Below are 17,966 nucleotides of genomic sequence, written 5' to 3'. Positions count from 1 at the left end.
ACAAAATTCACACAAAATGTTTTCAAGGTAAGCAAGCAGTTTATTTAGAAAGCAATAGTATTTTCCTTTTTTTTTTGTAGATTTAACCTCACATAAGAGTGCAGTGTTGTATTTTTATATCACCATAGGTCTGTTCTTCAAGAATAATTGAGGTTTAGTGTCTTGACTGTGAACAATAGAAGGAATGCAACTTCATCTTGAACTTAATCCCCTCTGCTACATGTAAGCACATTGGGGAGCATGTCAACAATTGTGCACACAGCATCACTCATGGTATAACCAGATTTACTTTTAATACCCATATAGGAAATATAGAACTGTAGAAACAATGGAAATATTGTAGAACACAATGTGAAACATAGTAAACACAGTAACAATGCAGGTACACACATAAAATGAGACTTACATCCCTGAATGCTGGGAGGTGTCCGTACATGCACACCTGGGGATGCTACAATATGAAATCATGGAAGCAATTTATTTTAGGTTGACTCCAATAAGAATGTTTAAAGACCCCCCTCCAGACATTTTTAAAGATATACAAAAAATACTGAATAGTAATATGTTTTTTCCACAAAAAAGTTCAATTAACAAGTTGAAATGACATCTACTCCCTCTCCTTCATTGAAAAATTCAGAATCTATGAATATGCAAATATTCATTTCAAAAACTGAACTGCTGGGAGCAAGATGTGTCCTACTTCACCGTAAAGTCTATTCTCGGTGTTTGTGCACTGCAGGCTTCAAGTTTCCACATCACACTTGTATAAGTTGCATACTTGCAGGTACACGCCTTAAACTTAGAATTAAGGTGAGCACAGAGACACTTTCCACTTTCAGCAGGTGAATGTGAAAACAACCTTCTAGTGTCTGCACATCATACTGTACATCATTCTACACAGTGACGCTCAAACACACAACTGAAGGAACAAGAAGAAAAAACAATTTTGGAGTGGAGGGGGACTTTTGTCTTTTTGACTTTTGATATTTGTCCTCCATCTTAATCCAAATTAAAAAAAAAAAAATCAAACTCAAAAATAAAAAATGCTACATCACTAGTATAAGTAAATACCTTTACACTGCTGTTTACAATGTTAAATGTCTATTGTAAGTTACACTTAAACTAAAAGCCTTATTTGACAAAGATCCATTTAGTAGTTTTTACTCCTTTACTCTCTTCCAAATCAGCCTTTCTTATCAATGATAATGCTGCAAAAATATTTTGAATATTTTTCTGCTCAATTCCCACTTGAGCAAATGTATTTGTTTGAGTTTAACCCAACAAACACAAGAAAATCCACTGGACATTGCATGAAAATATTTGTTCCTCCTGTTGCTTCATTTCAATTATTCTATACTGCAGGTTGGAAGGCTGCACTAAGAGCCAAACTCTTTTAAGATGGAGCTCCTCACAGATAGAATCTCTTCAATATGGAGGAAGCTCTGCACTTCTGGCTGCTGCTTCCTTCAACCCACTGAGAGGTAGATGGCTAAAAATTGCTGGTAGAAGCTGCATGTCGTGTCCACACTGTCAGAATCTGAAGGGGGAGTTCCTCTCCCTCCCTCCCTCTCTGCCTCACTCTCTCTCTCTCTCTCTCTTTTTCTCTCCCTGTCTCACACACAGCTCAGCATCTCCACTCTCACGATGCGTAAATCCACTGGTCTAATGCTCCGCAGAGGCACCATCCAGTCCATCTGAGCCACTTGTGGGAAGGATTTGAATCACAGCTCTTGCGAGAGGTGAGTCATTCTTCATTTCTGTCTCTCGACTGATGATGGATTGTTACCATCAACTCAAAAGACAGCTTTACATTTTTTTACATTCATATTTGATTGAATCCAAAATGGGAAAATCACTCACAGAACAGCTGAGATGACACAGGGTGACATTCTTATAGGGAATGTCTGGGATTTCATAACAACATCATCATACTTGATTGTTTTTTTTCTTCTTCTTCTGAGGTGTCGCTACTGTATATTTGTATGAAACTTCATGTTTGTCTGTGGTACTAAATATAGATTCTGCAATGAATTTACAGGGTTATATAATAGAACATGTAGCAGCAGCATCATGTTTTTAAGTTGTTTGTGATATTTGCATAGCATTTTCTACTTTTTGTCTGTTGACCACAATAATATGCAAGATCAACTACCAAAGCTCCATATAAGCCTATACATTTTATTTATCTAAATAATATTATAAACTTATAAAATTCAAAATCATCCTTTAGGGGATAAACTAAACCTTATGGGATACCACTTGTCATAAACTCACGATCATAACTGGGGATAGTTCACATTAAATCAGTTTAAATAACTCAGAGCTTTGCATCACGGCAGCATGAATATTCAAAATGAACAACTGCCAGAATATTTATCCCAATACATCATGATCCAAGCCACTTTCAAACCAAGCTGCGACTGATATCACAGCATAGATAGAGCCTCGATCAGATAGAAGCTCCTGCTGAGCTGCTCTGCCACTTCCTATGGAAACACAAACACACGGAGTTCCAGCTGCTGCACAGTCTCATGGCATCCTGCCAGATGTGCATTTGCTTTAGCTGAAGTTGCCCTGGATCATTAAGAATAACGCGTCACTCATTCAATGCATGGCCAAGAAATACTGCAAGTTAGCTGTATTTCAGCACAGGGCTGCCTGTTCACTGGTGGTAGTTAAAAGCATATTTTATGTCAGCACACAGTATCACAATGTGTGGCCCAAAAATCGAGCAAATGAGCAACAACTGGTTCATTAGCATTAGAAAAAGATGCTCTGCTTGTTCAGTCTATTTATCACTATAGTAACTCTCCGGAGAAAGTAGCATTTTCTCAAGATTAGTCACCACAGTGGCACAGCAGCTACAGTGATCTCCACACAATTTTAGACGAGGAGATACCTTTTTACTGACTGACCTGATTTTGGCTCCTTACAAACACATCTGCTGGGAGAACAAAACCTTGCCTCCATAAAGAAGCCTATTTCAGCTCCATTATTTAGTTTGCATTACAGTTCACGTCATGTCTTCTGTACGCTTCTCTCAGACATCTGCAGAGGACTAGACATGTGGTTAAGACACTTTATTAATGCTCATGTAAATAGGCTCTCCACTGGCTCTGAACAGAACATAATTGGAAAACAGCTGCACTGTATTACATGTTTATATTACATATTTCTCAGTGGGGGTTTCCAGTAGTGGTGGGCGATATGACGATGTACATCATGAATCAGTATAGATTTTTCAACAGTGTAAAGTTCACAATGCGGTAACCATCCCTTTAATATCTCTGGGTGTATTACATCATCGTGAGCAGTAGTGTAAATCAGTGAGCAGGACTGCTTTATGGCAATATGGGATTTTATATGATTTTTGCATCAGTAAAATGAAGTACCTTGATTAAGGAACTTGATTTGTCAAGTATTTCATTCACCATATCATTAAAAAACAAATACACTACCATCTGGTCATCTATAAACACATACTCTGTAGTGGTTTGAACAATGGATCTTTATTTGTTGTATTTTTCATTTCAATACTACAGAATCTGAATCTGAATAGTATCAGGACACTCTATGAAATTACATTTTTCTTATATAATATCTCCATGTCTTAAAACAGCACTATCTCCAGCAGCCTGTGTAAGAATTTAAAATTTCAGTTTACCACCCATGTAAAAAAGAAAGATTGTTTCTACGTAAATAGATAGAAGATTGAATATAGAGTATGAAATATTTCAGTTTTACACTGAGGATTTTCTGCCTAAATTATCACAGCCATAGTACAAATCATAATATCACAGGTTGGTATAATGACTTACCAGTGGAATATTGTCAGCTGTCTTGCTACCCAATTTAAATATTCCTCCAACTGAATCTATTGGTGGCAACCACCACTAGTTGATTAGCATTAGACTTACTGCGGCTATCAGTCATGAAAAGCTTGATCATGACTTGAATGGATAATGCTGATATTTGGTGACTTCTGGAAGAAAAAGAAGAAAATCACTGTGTTTGTGATAGTGTAGCCATGGCAACCTTTGAGGAAATCCTTATGATGGTCTTGTTTTGCTGTCGTCCGTGTCATTGTCATTGGAGTCAGTCACATCATGGAATCAGCTGCAGACTGAGATCTGTTGTTATGCTCACTGCTCAGTTAGTTGTGGTGGATCAGCCTCAACTGGTGTGTCCACGCAGATCAGAGAGGAGACTCAGAAGCAGCAGCTCTCTGATTGTGAGCCTTCAAATCCTGACGCACGAAAGGCATTCAGCATGACTGTCCTATTTAGTTTGTGCATCTTGAATGATGCCACAGATAAATGAATGTGGTATGAAGCACCAATACTCACAAAATGTAGTAAAAGGTAAGCAGACTAATAGCCTAAAATAGTTAACTGAAACCATTTTTGAATAAGTAAAATGGAATGTAAAATGAAATATAAAGCTGTGTGCTTTTCCTTTGATGGTCAATCAATTGGATTTAAAAAAAATAAATAAAAGCTTTCCATTTTTTTCCTTTATCACTAATCAAATGACAAAACAAAGAGATCCCCTTCAAATGTGCTTTCAATGTAAGTGATGGAGGCCAAAATCCACAGTGTGTCCACACAGTTGTCACAGTTTTCTGCAAAAATGCATTTAAAAGGTGATGTGAAGCTTATGTGAGGCTTCAGCAGTCTGAGTTAGTCACATCAAGTGGATATCTGCCACATTTACGGTCCATTTAGAATCAAATTCCCTCTTTGTGTTTCCTCGGACAGTGCTTCCCTGTTGAGCTGCGGTGGAAGTATAGTAAGAAAAATAGAGACTTTGGCACTAAAAAGACTGTAATGTTGAAAGATATCTACTTGATTTGACTCATTTGGCCAAATGAAGCTTCATATTAGCTTCCGATAAACTTTTAAATACATTTTTGCAAAGAAGGAGGACTGTGGATTTTGTCCTCCATCACTTACATTGTAAGTGCATTATGAAGGGATCTTTAATGGTCAGTATGAACAGGAGGAATGATAACAGCAAGAAAAACATGTTTCAATGCTCATTTGGACTCCTGACTGTTGTTTCAAGACAGACTTGAAAAATTTTGAACCTGTCCTTTAACTCCTGTACCAGTAGCTAAAGCATTGTAGCTGGCATGCTAATTAAGTTAGCCAGCTAAGCCTACTTCTAAGTTCAGAGACACCATCCATCTATCTAGATGTCTTTTGTATTCATCAAGGGCCACAGTGGAAATAAGTCTTAGACTTGAATGTGACATTCTTGACATTAGCAAGTATTATTAGTGAACTAACCTTCCTGGCTTTAGCTTGCTGACTAAATTGCTTCAGATACTGTTACAAGAGTTTATACAGTGATGGTCCAGGAATACGCAGTACAGATGGTACACATTTCATGCATTTGCTGCTGTTGCAATTAGCTTCAGTAACTAGCTGAAAAGGCTAGTCCTCAGTGTGTTTGGGTATCAGTGTTTTCAGTTTAGTTAGCTAGCCTCTTTATTGCTATTAAACACACAAACACACACACCCTGGATCAATCCCTGTCTAATACAACATTAGGAAAAATTGGAAATATGCTGGGAAACAGAAAAACCTAAATAGAAGAATGAAGTAGATAAAGTTTAAATTTATTTTATGAAATGATTGGTGATTCAAAAACTAAACTTTTTTTTTTTACCAACTGGTGAGAGGTTAAAAAAAGGATAATATTTCTTTTTACACTCCATTTTGTTCAGTTATGTTTTTGACTACTACACTTAACATTACACTGTCATTATATACGGACATTATAATGAACTGTTCACCCACAGCACCCTTATCACTGCATCTAAATGATTTATTCATTGTAAGTCACACCATTCACTGCATTCATATTCACATTACAAATGGATTTCAAGAGGTTAACTAGAACACATTATTTATATCATTAGCTTATTTGTTTAATGGCTAATTTGAGCTCCAAATTTTGAGTGTGCTGTATGACCTGCATGTTTATTGTGTTAATATAATGCAGTTATGTAATCTCCTCTCATGTAGTATGGTATATTTGAAAACATTACATGCTTACAGATTGTTGTTTTGTTGTGATTAACATTTCCATTTGATTAGATGTAATTACATTTGTGGCACTGTGCATAATTGATGTTGTCCTGCATTGCAAATGAATTATGTAGAACACATCTAAAAGTACACAAACTTCCTCTTGAGAGAGGTCTGTTCTTGGTTGTTTTTATTTCCATTTCCCACATGAAATCGAAAACTATGCTCAGAATTCTACCAGCCAATCATGTATTCTATCTCTCCCCACATTGTGAGCCGTTCCATTCACAAGTCTGCACGTGTGGGCTGAGAGAGTGTTTATATAAGCTTTTACGTCCAAATAAGCTTTATTTGGTTTCACATTTCAAGAGTTAGGAACTAAAAACTGTTTCCTCCTGTTCCTTTTAGAAACACTGTGGGTAGACACTACCCACAGTGGGATTTTGAAGTCAGACGATCATAAGCTGTCAGCGAAGATGCTTCAAGATGTCTCTCTTGATGTTGTGATCAAGGCAGCGTACGTTGCTGTCTGTTCTGTTTTGTGATTGTGGTACAGCATCAGTCAATAACTGACCCCCTGGGACTGTTACCACAGAGAGAAAGGGGAGTTCAAAAAGATGGAGTGAGCCTGAGGAAAAAGACAGAGCTAAAGACAGGAGGACAAAGAGAGAGAGACAGACAGAGCAAAGGATCAGAGTGGCTGAAATCACAGGGGAGGTGTGATCATAGCAGGAGGTGTGTTTACATGAACACAGTCACAAGAATTACAGCTTAATCTCAAACGAACACTAGAAATTGAATGAATGAGGGAAGGACTAGTACTAGAGTGCAGGGTGTTTAGGTACATACGTAACTGTGCATTGGTTATTATAACTGAGAACATAATTTATACAGTGGCTTACATCTTCACATCACAGCAGCCACACATAAAATGTTGCAAGTGCTCGTTGTCTCTGACATCACATCTTCAATCAGCATAAGTCAGATCAGAGCAGAAGGAAACACTCCTGCATCTAAACCCAACACAGCATGGAATAATTGAACGCAGAAGTATTTTTATAATGTATCTTTCTATTCTAAACAGATGAAAGCTTCTCCAGGTTGGTTCCCTTATTAATGACTCACTCCGGACCTTGCTGTTGACTCTGTAGCACTGCTGATAGATTTTCAAGTAGTGCGAGGTCCATTAAAACTGAAAGCCTTCTTTAATGCAGTGTAATGCAACATTTGGGACAAAGCAATCAGGAAATCTTATATTGGTTTGCCAAAGATGTTTTCTTGCAGATTCTTGATCTTGAAATTAATCTGTGTGGAAGATGATTTTACACTAAAAAAAAAGTCACTTTGACAATTTGCCATGCTCTATTAAGTCATATGAAAATGAAATATTTTCAAAATGTTATTGGAAGGGATTTGAGGATTTATATCGACAAAAACAAAGTAACCTCAGTCATCTGTCTTCTTTTAAGCTGTGTTGAGAAAATCAACAATTTGTCATAGTTAGTGCTTCAAAGAGTGGGCTTCATGGTGTCTTGGCTTATGCTGTGGCTACTGCTTGTACTTTCCATTTGTTATATCATCAAGACGTGAGTAACCAAAATTAATCTATGGTGCAGGTTATATTTAGAGCCACTCAGCTGTCAAACATATTTAAATTGCTTTACAAATTTAAAGTAGAACTTCACAAATTTTACACAAAGTCAAATTCAAAGTCATCAAAGTCTGTTAAGAGGTGTCAGGGAGTACCTCCGCATTTGTGAAAAGAATTGTGTAAAGCCTTTTCGTGGTTCAAGTGGGAGCTATACAAAATCTGATAAATTGCCTCACATGATGTCACTTGAGTCAGCGTTGTGTAGGCTGAAGATTACAAGTTTGAAAATGAAAAAAATCTGGGGGCGTGGAGTGAGGAGAAGTGAGGTTACCAGACCTCTTTAGCCCACTCCTCATCTCTACTGGAGGCTAACAGTTACAGGCTACATTACCTGCTACTAGCATAACAACCCAAATCCCCAAACAGAACGGTTGGTGGTTGAGTTGCACTTTGGGTACTAGTGCAATGGCCATTCAAAACGAGCCTATTCGGAACGGGCCGATTGCTTATTATTTCTGGAGAACTGCATATATATGTATCAAATGACAAATGTATCAATTAAAACGATAAGGAACTAATAAATTAGATGGTTTAAATCCAGACAGAAAGTCTGGATTTAGTGAGACTGAACTGAGGTTGAACTGCAGAAACAGTTTAATTCTGCTGCCAATCAAATGTGTCTGCACTCCTATCAGCTAGTTTTACTGCCTCCACTTCTGTTTTTTTTCTCCTATATATCATCAATAACGTGGGCATCAGGTTTTCATGAGGAAGAAGAATATGTGGAATGAAAAAGATGACATCAGTGGTTCTGCTGCATCAATTTAGATGTATTAATGGGGGAAAAAACAAAGCTACAACAAAAATAAACAAAAGATCGCACTCATGGGCAACATTAAAGGACTCAGATTGGGACCTGGACTGGGTTACACCAGCTATTTGAAAATCCATAACTAACTTTATGTGTAAAGTCCTTCCTAAATTCTTAGTGGCTACAAGCTAGTTTCAAACTATTTTCTAAATCTGACTTAAAAGAAATGTCTCAGTTTTTAAAAATATTAGTAACATGTAAATCAGTACAAGGAAACATCTGTAAAATAATTCAATCAAAAGCAATCACTAAAGATACAGTCATAGTATCTGTAACATAAGTGCTAAAATACATTTTAGGAGCCAAAGGATATAATAAACTTAACTCCTTAATCCTTTGTTTTAGTCATATATGCATATTTGTAGAAATATGTGTGTCAGAGACGTATTCATGCAGTTTAGCACAAGTGAGAAATTTCTGATTATGCTAATCTGACCAACATTATTTAATCATTTAGTCTGAAGTTATCACAACATTTTGTAATTTGAGGTATATGATGTTGTTTTTGTGAAATGCACTTTAAATCTACATCATTAAGCAGCATTTTGATCAAGTATCCGATACCGTATGTTGACCTTATTACCTCTTTTACTCTTCAGTCTAAACAAGTCATATATAAGCAAGCTAACGTTAGTTTTGTGTGATAGTTCAGTTAGCTCCCCAACAATTACACCTAACAGCTAGTGGCTGTAAATATTTTGTAACTAATCTCTACGTAAGAACTGAATTTTGTGGTGCAACCTGTTTTAATTTAGTGACAAATATCCACTTTGTAAACATTTACAAGTTTGAATTTACAAAGAGCTGGTGCAGCAGGCTCCAGGAGCAAAAAATAAGTGATCAGGACATCCTTACTTTTGATTGAGCCCTTTAACTTTCGAACAAGAAACGTTCACAACAGTTAGACCAAGCTGTGGCTCTGACCCCATGGGCTCCTGGGCCTGTGTCTGGTAGGCCAGTGCAGTGGTCCCTCTATGTGATGTGAAACTGTAGATTCCCTTTGTGTTTGACAGAGCACAATGAAGACAAAACTCAAACTCAAAACTCAATTATGGAAAGACAGATTAAAATCCAGGGCCAAACAAAGTCTCCAGGTCTTACTCTCAATCTGGTTCATTCAAAACATATTTTTATGATTTCATTTGCCTTGTTGAAGAGTCTGTCAGGGAACGTTTTAACAAATACGTTTCATATTTTGAACATTTTTCTATAGGTTTATAATCCAGTTTGAGCTACAATGCACTAAGTAATTTTCACCTTCTTGTGAAAAGAGGATGTTTTTTCCTCTTGATTTTTCACAGAAAATATCAATTGATTGAAATGTCTGTTGTTGCTGCTTGAAGTGTTAGATCCAGAGTAGCTTACAAATGATTCCATCAGTGAGTGTGAGTAGTAGAGATGGTCAAAAATGTTCCCTCCTGCTATCATGCATCCCATCATATATGGGAAACATCAACAAGGGGGATACTAAATATAGGTGTGATTTCAGTTATAAAAAGTTAGACAGATCTCATTAAATGTTTCTGTATATTTGTGAAGAACACATGACACTGATATTAATAAATAATAAACTGATGTGATGAAATGTAAACTGTTAATATGCTCTAAAAAGAGTAATGAAAATCACACCATATACAGGAAATAATTGAAATATAATTTCTCCTGAGTGACATACTTTAAGAGGGTTCAAGAGATCAAATGTAGTGAAACTATAAACAGTTCCAACATAATTTATACTTTTTAGTCACAGTTATTGCTTCTCATCTTTAAACAGCTAAAGATAACTGCTGTGTCTATTTGTGCTGGAAAAATGAAATTCCCACTGCACTGATATAATTCAGAAATCCTGCAATTACTGTGTTCAAAGTGCATTCAGGACAGCAGTAAAATATCTTAACTGCTCAAACATGACTGGCATGCCTTTTAATTTAATCTTCCAGCAAAGGTTAGTTACTGTATAGTTCAGCTCATAGTGTCACTTTGTAAAGGGATATGAATATTGGCATTCTGTTGAAATGAGACAGACTGCAGTCCAAACAGGAGTTATAGTGGGTATAATGCAGAATTAGGGTTTATCGCTTAACTTTGTTGAAATGGTTTTATTTTGTCATCAGTGTGTTTGTTTCCTTCTCTTTTCACATTCAGTGTTTGGCAGCAGCTTTCATTCTGGAAATGCCTCATGTAACACATGACACTGGGGAATTTTTTACATAGAGTATAAGAATTTACATCACCTCTGTGCTAGTGTATAGCTGACTCAAATAGTGTCATTTGACATGACTGCGGGGTCTGTTTGTCAGGTCATGAGTTGAGTTGAGAAACAGGGGAATCACTTGCCTGCAGGGAAGAGTTAAAGCCACCCTTTCAGGTTCGATCTTGTTACATATCATCAGCTGAGGCTGAGATCTTAACACTGAGGCTTTCTTGTGCCTCACTCACTTGCTGTCGAAGTGTCCTGTCAGGACCCCTTGCATCTCTTCTTTCAAAGGGAAATGTTCAAAACAGACATCAGTGTCATTTTGTTTGATCAGCTGAGACTAAATTTATGTCACTAATGTAGAATGGCATGTAATCTGAATAACATCCGTTGTTGTGCCTGTTTTACATAATTTCTGGAGATTTCTCCAGAAACCTATCTTCTTACCAGTAATCACAAACACAATGGTTACAAAACTAATGCAACCTCATCTAGTGTAGCAGTCTTTACTTCAATGACTGATTACAATTTATGTCTTGCGTAACCATCAGATGTCTATGGATGAACCTAAAAAGGGGAGTCTTATGCAACACAAAACATTTTTAGTCTTTGGGTGGATTTTGTCCTCAAAGGGGACGTATTATGCTTTTCCTTATTTTCAGACATATATATAATGTCACAATGTCGTTTACAATGTTTTTTTCTACATTCAACCCGACCTGACGTCAGTTCGTGACGGATATCTTTATATGGACATCTGCTACGTGCACAGCGCACGAGTTTGCTGCTCCGCTACAAGAATAGTTACGCCAAGCCACGACTCCATTACACAGCACAGCAAAGTAAAATAAGTAGTTTACCTGTAGGAGGTGTGCTGGTTGTCTGCAGCTCTTCATAAAACATCGCACTGTGGCTGTTTCTGCTTGTACTCTTCCTCCCTGCATTATTTCTAACTGATCCGCTGAAAAAATAGCTTCATATATTGTTGTTTCTACCGGTTTTTAGCGCCGCTAACGAAGCTCCGCTAAGTCAGTGAGGAACATGTTTTTACTTCCTGTAAATTCTCCACAATAAAAATCTCCCATTAGTTAGTCATTTAAAAGCTTTTAATTTGAAGCAGTAAAGCAGGAAATGTTTGGTTTACAATAAAGGTAAAGTTAAACAACTCTGATACGTAAAGCTGGCCAATCAGAACAGAGTGGGCTCATCGGGAGGGGGGCCTTAAAGAGACAGGAGCTAAAACAGCGGTAAGAGAAAGAGAGTATATATTGAGGGGCTGCATAAAGGGCCAGTATAAGATAAATAAGGAGTTTTTTGAACTTTGAATCATGCAGAGCTACTCTAGTGGAGTCCAAAAATAAAAATTTAGAGCTGAAATGAGCATAATAGGTCCTCTTTAAATATATTATTTAAATGCTGGTACTTCTTGACTTTTCTTGATGTACAGTATCATTAAAATAACCTGAAATTCCCATAGATGTGATCTTATAATTTGATTGAATAATGACTAATTCTTCAGCCTCTGGGTCTTAATCAAGTTTGTGTGTGTATAGTTTGTGGTCTTTAGAAATAAGACATATCTAAAGATATAGATATGAAGGCCAGAAGCTGTCAGAATAGTGGCTCTTCAAAGATGCTTTTGTTACATTTGTTGAATAATTAAACACAAAAACACCACCTCACATTGATGTCTGCTCTCTGTGTCAGCCTGCTTGAAAAATGCCATCCAGACCACAGCAGCAGTGATTTGGGTCAGAGCCACAGCAGGGATGAACGCGTCAGATGAGTCCTCCTACCAAGAGGAGGTACTAATGGGTAACTCCACCTGGGCTGACTCTTACTCTTACTACCACCAAAACTACACCCTGCCCCCTCCACTGCTGCCAGATAAGACCAGTACGTCCAAACCTGCAGCATGTGAGCAGGTCCACATTGCTGTAGAGGTATGTATGAGCAGTACTGAACACCAAAATGCAGGATTTGTTTTTAACTTACCCCACGAGTTGGATATGTCTGAGCTGTGACCAGTTCTACTAAAGAGTGATGTTCCCTTATCAAACTGATTCATATTAAAGCTACTCTAACTAGTATTTCTATGTTAACAATGGGTCAGATGACTATGTATAATGTGAAAAGTGATGACTCTGCAGTTCCCCTCAGCTTTAGGGGCGTTTTAGTGTCTTTCAGCTTATTGTTTTGGTTTTATGTCCCACAACTTACTGTTTTGGTTAAATCTCAGTGCTCTCATCAACTTCATTTCCAGCAAAAGCAGGTAACTGTTATCAGTGAAAAAGCTCTCATAAACCCACTGTACACTACATGCCCAGCTAAAAAGAAACACAAAGTTATCACGTAGCTGCTTAACATAGTGAAGCATTTAGCAGCTAAGCACCAACATATTTACTACAGTAGTTGATGGAGTCTATGGAAGCCAATTTCTGCTACAAAAAAAAAAAGAAAAGATTATAAATGTAGATAGAAATGGGCCTTTCTTGTTATTCATTTAGTGACCCCTTAAATGTACCTTATGAGTGCAGATCCCCAGGTTGAGAATGACTCTTCTACCATTTCATACCTTATGTGTGTTCTTCTGTTTTACCTTATGTTCTACTCTTCTCCTTAGGTCTTTCTGATCCTGGGCATCATCTCCCTGCTCGAGAACATCCTGGTCATCACAGCCATAGTAAAGAACAAGAACCTCCACTCACCCATGTACTTCTTCGTCTGCAGGTGAATGGTTCAAATTTTGATACACAACATATAATAGACTGTTGATTTCAGAAATCATTTTTAGCCATGGTAATCATAGCTCTATGGATGATAGTGTCAGTCCACCACTTTGATCCAGACTAAAATATCTCAAAACAACAATTTCAGTGATTTCCATGAAGTTTTGTAGAGAAAAATCATGGTTCCCAAAGAATGAAGCCCTGAATTTTCCTCTGGCTCCACCATGAGGTTGACATTTTTATTTTTTGGTGAAATTTCTCAAAAGGAAGAAAGAAAGAAATGGTGCCAGTGCCTCCTTGTTGCTTGATTACTGCAAAAGACCTGAAACCATCACACATTACAATAAAAATCTAAGTTACAGGGATTGCACGGATATCTTCCAATTTGTGGACGGCCTGCTCTACCCCTGAACCACAGCTGCCCCATTTATAAACCACAGAATAATTTACACGTATTGAGCTTGACAGGAACAGACTTTTTCAACTTAATTATGATGTAGGATCTGTCTCCACTTGGTCTTCTTTTCGCCTGCAAGTTGTTTGTGTTGCCAGAAGAAACAGATTAATTCAAGAAAGGGACATATGCCACAATTTAGAAGTGAATGATACCATGATGAACCTGTAGAGTTTCCGACATTCTTTTGATCTTGTAATCTCTTCAGAGTAATTATATAATTGTAGTTGATGGAAACACACTTTGATTGACCTATTTTCTCTCTACATGTGATTGCAATTCCTATAGACGTGGACTTCTGTCATAACACAAATCAACTTGGTGTCAGAGTCAAGTCACAAATTTGATGACTCAACATGACAAAAGACTTGCAACTCAAATTTGATATTGACACTAATTTCTTGTTACTTTGTTTGGATCTAAGTATTATTATAACTTGAAAGACTTAATCTCATTCCCAAGACCAAAGCAAAAGAGTCTCAGTTTACAGCAGCAGCATATTCAGAGAGAGCAGACATTCAGGGGTCCGTTTCACAAAGCAGGTTCAACAAACTCTGAGTTTTCACTAAACCCGCTTTGTGAAACGGACCCCAGGTCACTGATCAAATTACTGGCTTATTTGAATGTAACACCAACTGCTTTGATGTGGTTTTGATTGATTTCTTTTAGGTCTTTAGAGTGCATCCTTACAGAGAGTGACAGAGAGGATTATTGTGGGATAAGACAATTGCTGTCTTCTAGTAGAAAATGCATTTTATTTAATGGGAAATTGATAAATTCCCACTTAATTTGTTGTTGTTGTCAGGTATACTAATGAACGATGTGTCTCTATAGGTATGACATCATTAGTCGATCAGTCAGACAGTTACTTTGGGGCAACGTAAAATATGCCAACAAGTATTGCATGGATTTGAAGTTTGGGACAGACGTTCACATTCCCTAGAGGATGACTCCTTATATGTTTGGTGATCCCCTGAATTTTCATATTTCTATTTATCCAGTAATTTGGGTTTAGAGCTAATTAGCAAATGTTAGCATAGCATGACTTAACATGATAACACTAAGATACACTTTCTGTACTCCAACACAACAAACTCCTCCTAGCACTCATCTCTCCAACTCTGTCATGGCTGAATATTCAGCTGATTTTCACAATTCAACTCTTGCAGAACTGTCAGTGGCAAAAATTGGAAAAATTATTGGATGTACATTGACAGAGCGCTATTGCCCCATCGGATTACGTTGCAGCCTGTTTAACGGCTGCTGGCTGAAGCTCTCTCACTCAATACTGGACCAGTTTCAAAAATTGTTGACCCCATTAGTCACTTAGACACAAAAAGATGGAAAGAAGAAAGTTTCCCTTTAACTTGTCATGTTGCAGTTTGGCAGTAGCTGATATGCTGGTGAGTGTGTCCAACGCCTGGGAGACCATCATCATTTACCTCCTCAACAACAGACAGCTGGTGGTGGAGGACCACTTCATCCGGCAGATGGACAATGTGTTTGACTCCATGATCTGCATCTCTGTTGTTGCATCGATGTGTAGTCTACTGGCAATTGCTGTCGACAGGTAAAGCCCATGCAGTAGACAAATGAAAATACTGTCACATTCTTGCACTTATTACTTACTCACTTCTTATTATTGCTCCTGATGAATCCCTTTCAGGAATTCTAAATGTCATGCATATACACTGTACTATATTCCCATAAAAGTCAGCGTGCATAATTGCATTGCATTGTTTTGGCATGAAACAAGGCAAAAGGTCATTCTTTCAGTTGAGCTAATTAATGTTACATGAAAACAATAACTTAACACAAGATTGTCTAACAATAGAGGTTGTGCAATGTGCTCAGCTTACAACTGCAGAATACTGTTGGTGCCCAGATTAACTGCTAACACTTTATTTTTCAGGTCCCACAGTTCCCTAATAATGTCCTAGAACAGAACTGATACGTAATGATAATCATTTTTGATAAAGGTCCTGGACAGTAATTTGGTGCTAATTAGTAAAGGTTGATTTGATTAATTAACATATGTTATTATCAACAGGTACGTCACTATCTTCTATGCACTGAGGTACCACAACATTATGACAGTGAGGAGAGCTGGCTGCATCATCGGGGGAATCTGGACCTTCTGCACGGGCTGCGGGATCATCTTCATCATCTACTCAGACACCACCCCTGTCATCATCTGCCTGGTTTCCATGTTCTTCGCCATGCTGCTCATCATGGCCTCCCTTTACAGCCACATGTTCATGCTGGCACGCTCGCACGTCAAGCGCATCGCTGCCCTGCCCGGCTACAACTCCATCCACCAGAGGGCCAGCATGAAGGGGGCCATCACTCTGACCATTCTCCTGGGGATCTTCATCGTCTGCTGGGCTCCCTTCTTCCTCCACTTGATCCTGATGATCTCCTGTCCGCGGAACCTCTACTGCGTGTGCTTCATGTCCCACTTCAACATGTACCTCATCCTCATCATGTGCAACTCTGTGATTGACCCATTGATCTATGCCTTCAGGAGTCAGGAGATGAGGAAGACTTTTAAGGAGATCATCTGTTGTTACAGTCTAAGGAACGCCTGCACCAATATCTGTGCTCTGACGGGTAAGTACTGAGAAACACAGACTGAAAAGATGAATGACAGGATGGGTTGGATGAACTGACTGAAGCTGACACTGGAGCATAACTATGGGAGATTCTATCAAAAAACACTGAGAACTGGTTCAATGCACTTTTCAGGTGGTACAATGTATAGTCAAGCACATTTTTGTCTTCTGTACATCAAGTATTAAAACAGCATGAACTGGTTAACCAGTATGTTAAATGACAATCTCCTAATGTATCTGCCATGTACACAGTGTAGCTGTTTATTAGGTACTTAATTCATACATAAAGCTGGGACAATTTGAAGTCATTTTTATGTGGAAATGTGTCACAGAAAACTGTTGGTAGCCTGCCTTTTATTATAGCTAACATTTCTCCTGCATTGGCTCTTTATTATCAGTGAGCTTTTATTACCCATTTGATCTGTGCAGACAGGGTATTTTCTTCTTCACTACTATCATTTGTAAACCTTTAATGCTGTTGTATAAGAGTGCTTACATATTTGCTTTTAACTGCAACATTGGCATGCACATGATGACTATCCTGCATACCCAGTATACATGTGTTTGCAATTCAATTAAAAATATGTTATTCATCCCAAAAGGGACAATTTAACAACAACAATGTGTGCAAACAATTTGTTTGCACACATTGAAAAATAAAATAGCAATGTAAAGATAAAAATATGACAGTGTTAGAAAGAACACACAAGGATTAATGGCAGTGGTCATTCTGCAGCTGCAGGCAATATCCAAATCCACAAGGGCACGTTAATGCTACGAGTGGTCAGTGCAGTGAATTAAAGTTGTTTTGAAGAGAACCTAAGAGAGCTTGTCTGAAATTACCCACATTTATATAAACCCAATACTGGTTTTCTGCCATGATCTCAACATTAATAATGTAGTAACATCCTCGATGTTGCCATGTTTAGTACGTTTATGTTGTGCAACATTGGTTGTTGTCAGGGAAGATATTTCCGTGTTGGCCAGGGATGATTAGGCCCTGTGGGAGAGAGATCAGGAGCCAGCTGCAGCAGCTCTTTGTAAATAAAAAACTTAGCCTAGTTATAACATTAAGTGATGACTAAGTGGAGATATACTGTATGCATCACTACAATAAAAAATATTTAAACCCAGTGATTGCCAGGTGCAACTGTTGCATAGCTAACTGAGCTAACGGAGAAAAGTAACGTTAGTTTGCTAACATATATAATATGGAGTATGGTTGACATGTCTGACCTGACATTTGAAAAAATACTGTTAAAATGTGGAGTAATGTGAGTAAGTATGTAAAGTAAAGTAAATGTGGAAGATTTTAAATTATATTTCACAGGAAACATTATATACCTCAAATTACAAGTATGAGTATAGTATGATCAGATCTCCTACTCATTTTAAACTGCATGAGTATGAATAACTGAAACATAAATTATTTAATGTAAATTCTGAACTTAAAACTGTTTTTTTCACTTAAAAATCACAA

General features: G+C 37.7%; 1 protein-coding gene and 1 long non-coding RNA gene across 2 annotated transcripts; one reads left to right on the top strand and one right to left on the bottom strand.

The window, feature by feature from the left end:
- Positions 1–1,184: 1,184 nt before the first annotated feature.
- Positions 1,185–17,681, top strand: LOC122988201 (melanocortin receptor 5-like). Its single transcript, XM_044360403.1, has 6 exons — positions 1,185–1,481; positions 1,624–1,739; positions 12,399–12,634; positions 13,315–13,421; positions 15,256–15,444; positions 15,925–17,681. The coding sequence occupies exons 3-6, from the start codon at positions 12,461–12,463 to the stop codon at positions 16,493–16,495; spliced, it is 1,041 nt and encodes a 346-aa protein (XP_044216338.1). The 5' UTR covers positions 1,185–1,481; positions 1,624–1,739; positions 12,399–12,460; the 3' UTR covers positions 16,496–17,681.
- On the bottom strand, positions 6,123–9,995 carry LOC122988202. The gene is made up of 2 exons (XR_006404728.1): positions 9,350–9,995; positions 6,123–6,678 (listed from the first exon to the last, which is right to left on the bottom strand). It is a non-coding gene; the product is annotated as an uncharacterized LOC122988202 (long non-coding RNA).
- Positions 17,682–17,966: the final 285 nt, after the last annotated feature.

Source organism: Thunnus albacares, chromosome 8, assembly GCF_914725855.1.
Source record: "Thunnus albacares chromosome 8, fThuAlb1.1, whole genome shotgun sequence".
Taxonomy (NCBI): Eukaryota; Metazoa; Chordata; class Actinopteri; order Scombriformes; family Scombridae; genus Thunnus; species Thunnus albacares.
The sequence above is the reverse complement of the archived record's forward strand: the minus strand, read 5'-3'. Positions and strand labels throughout refer to the sequence as shown.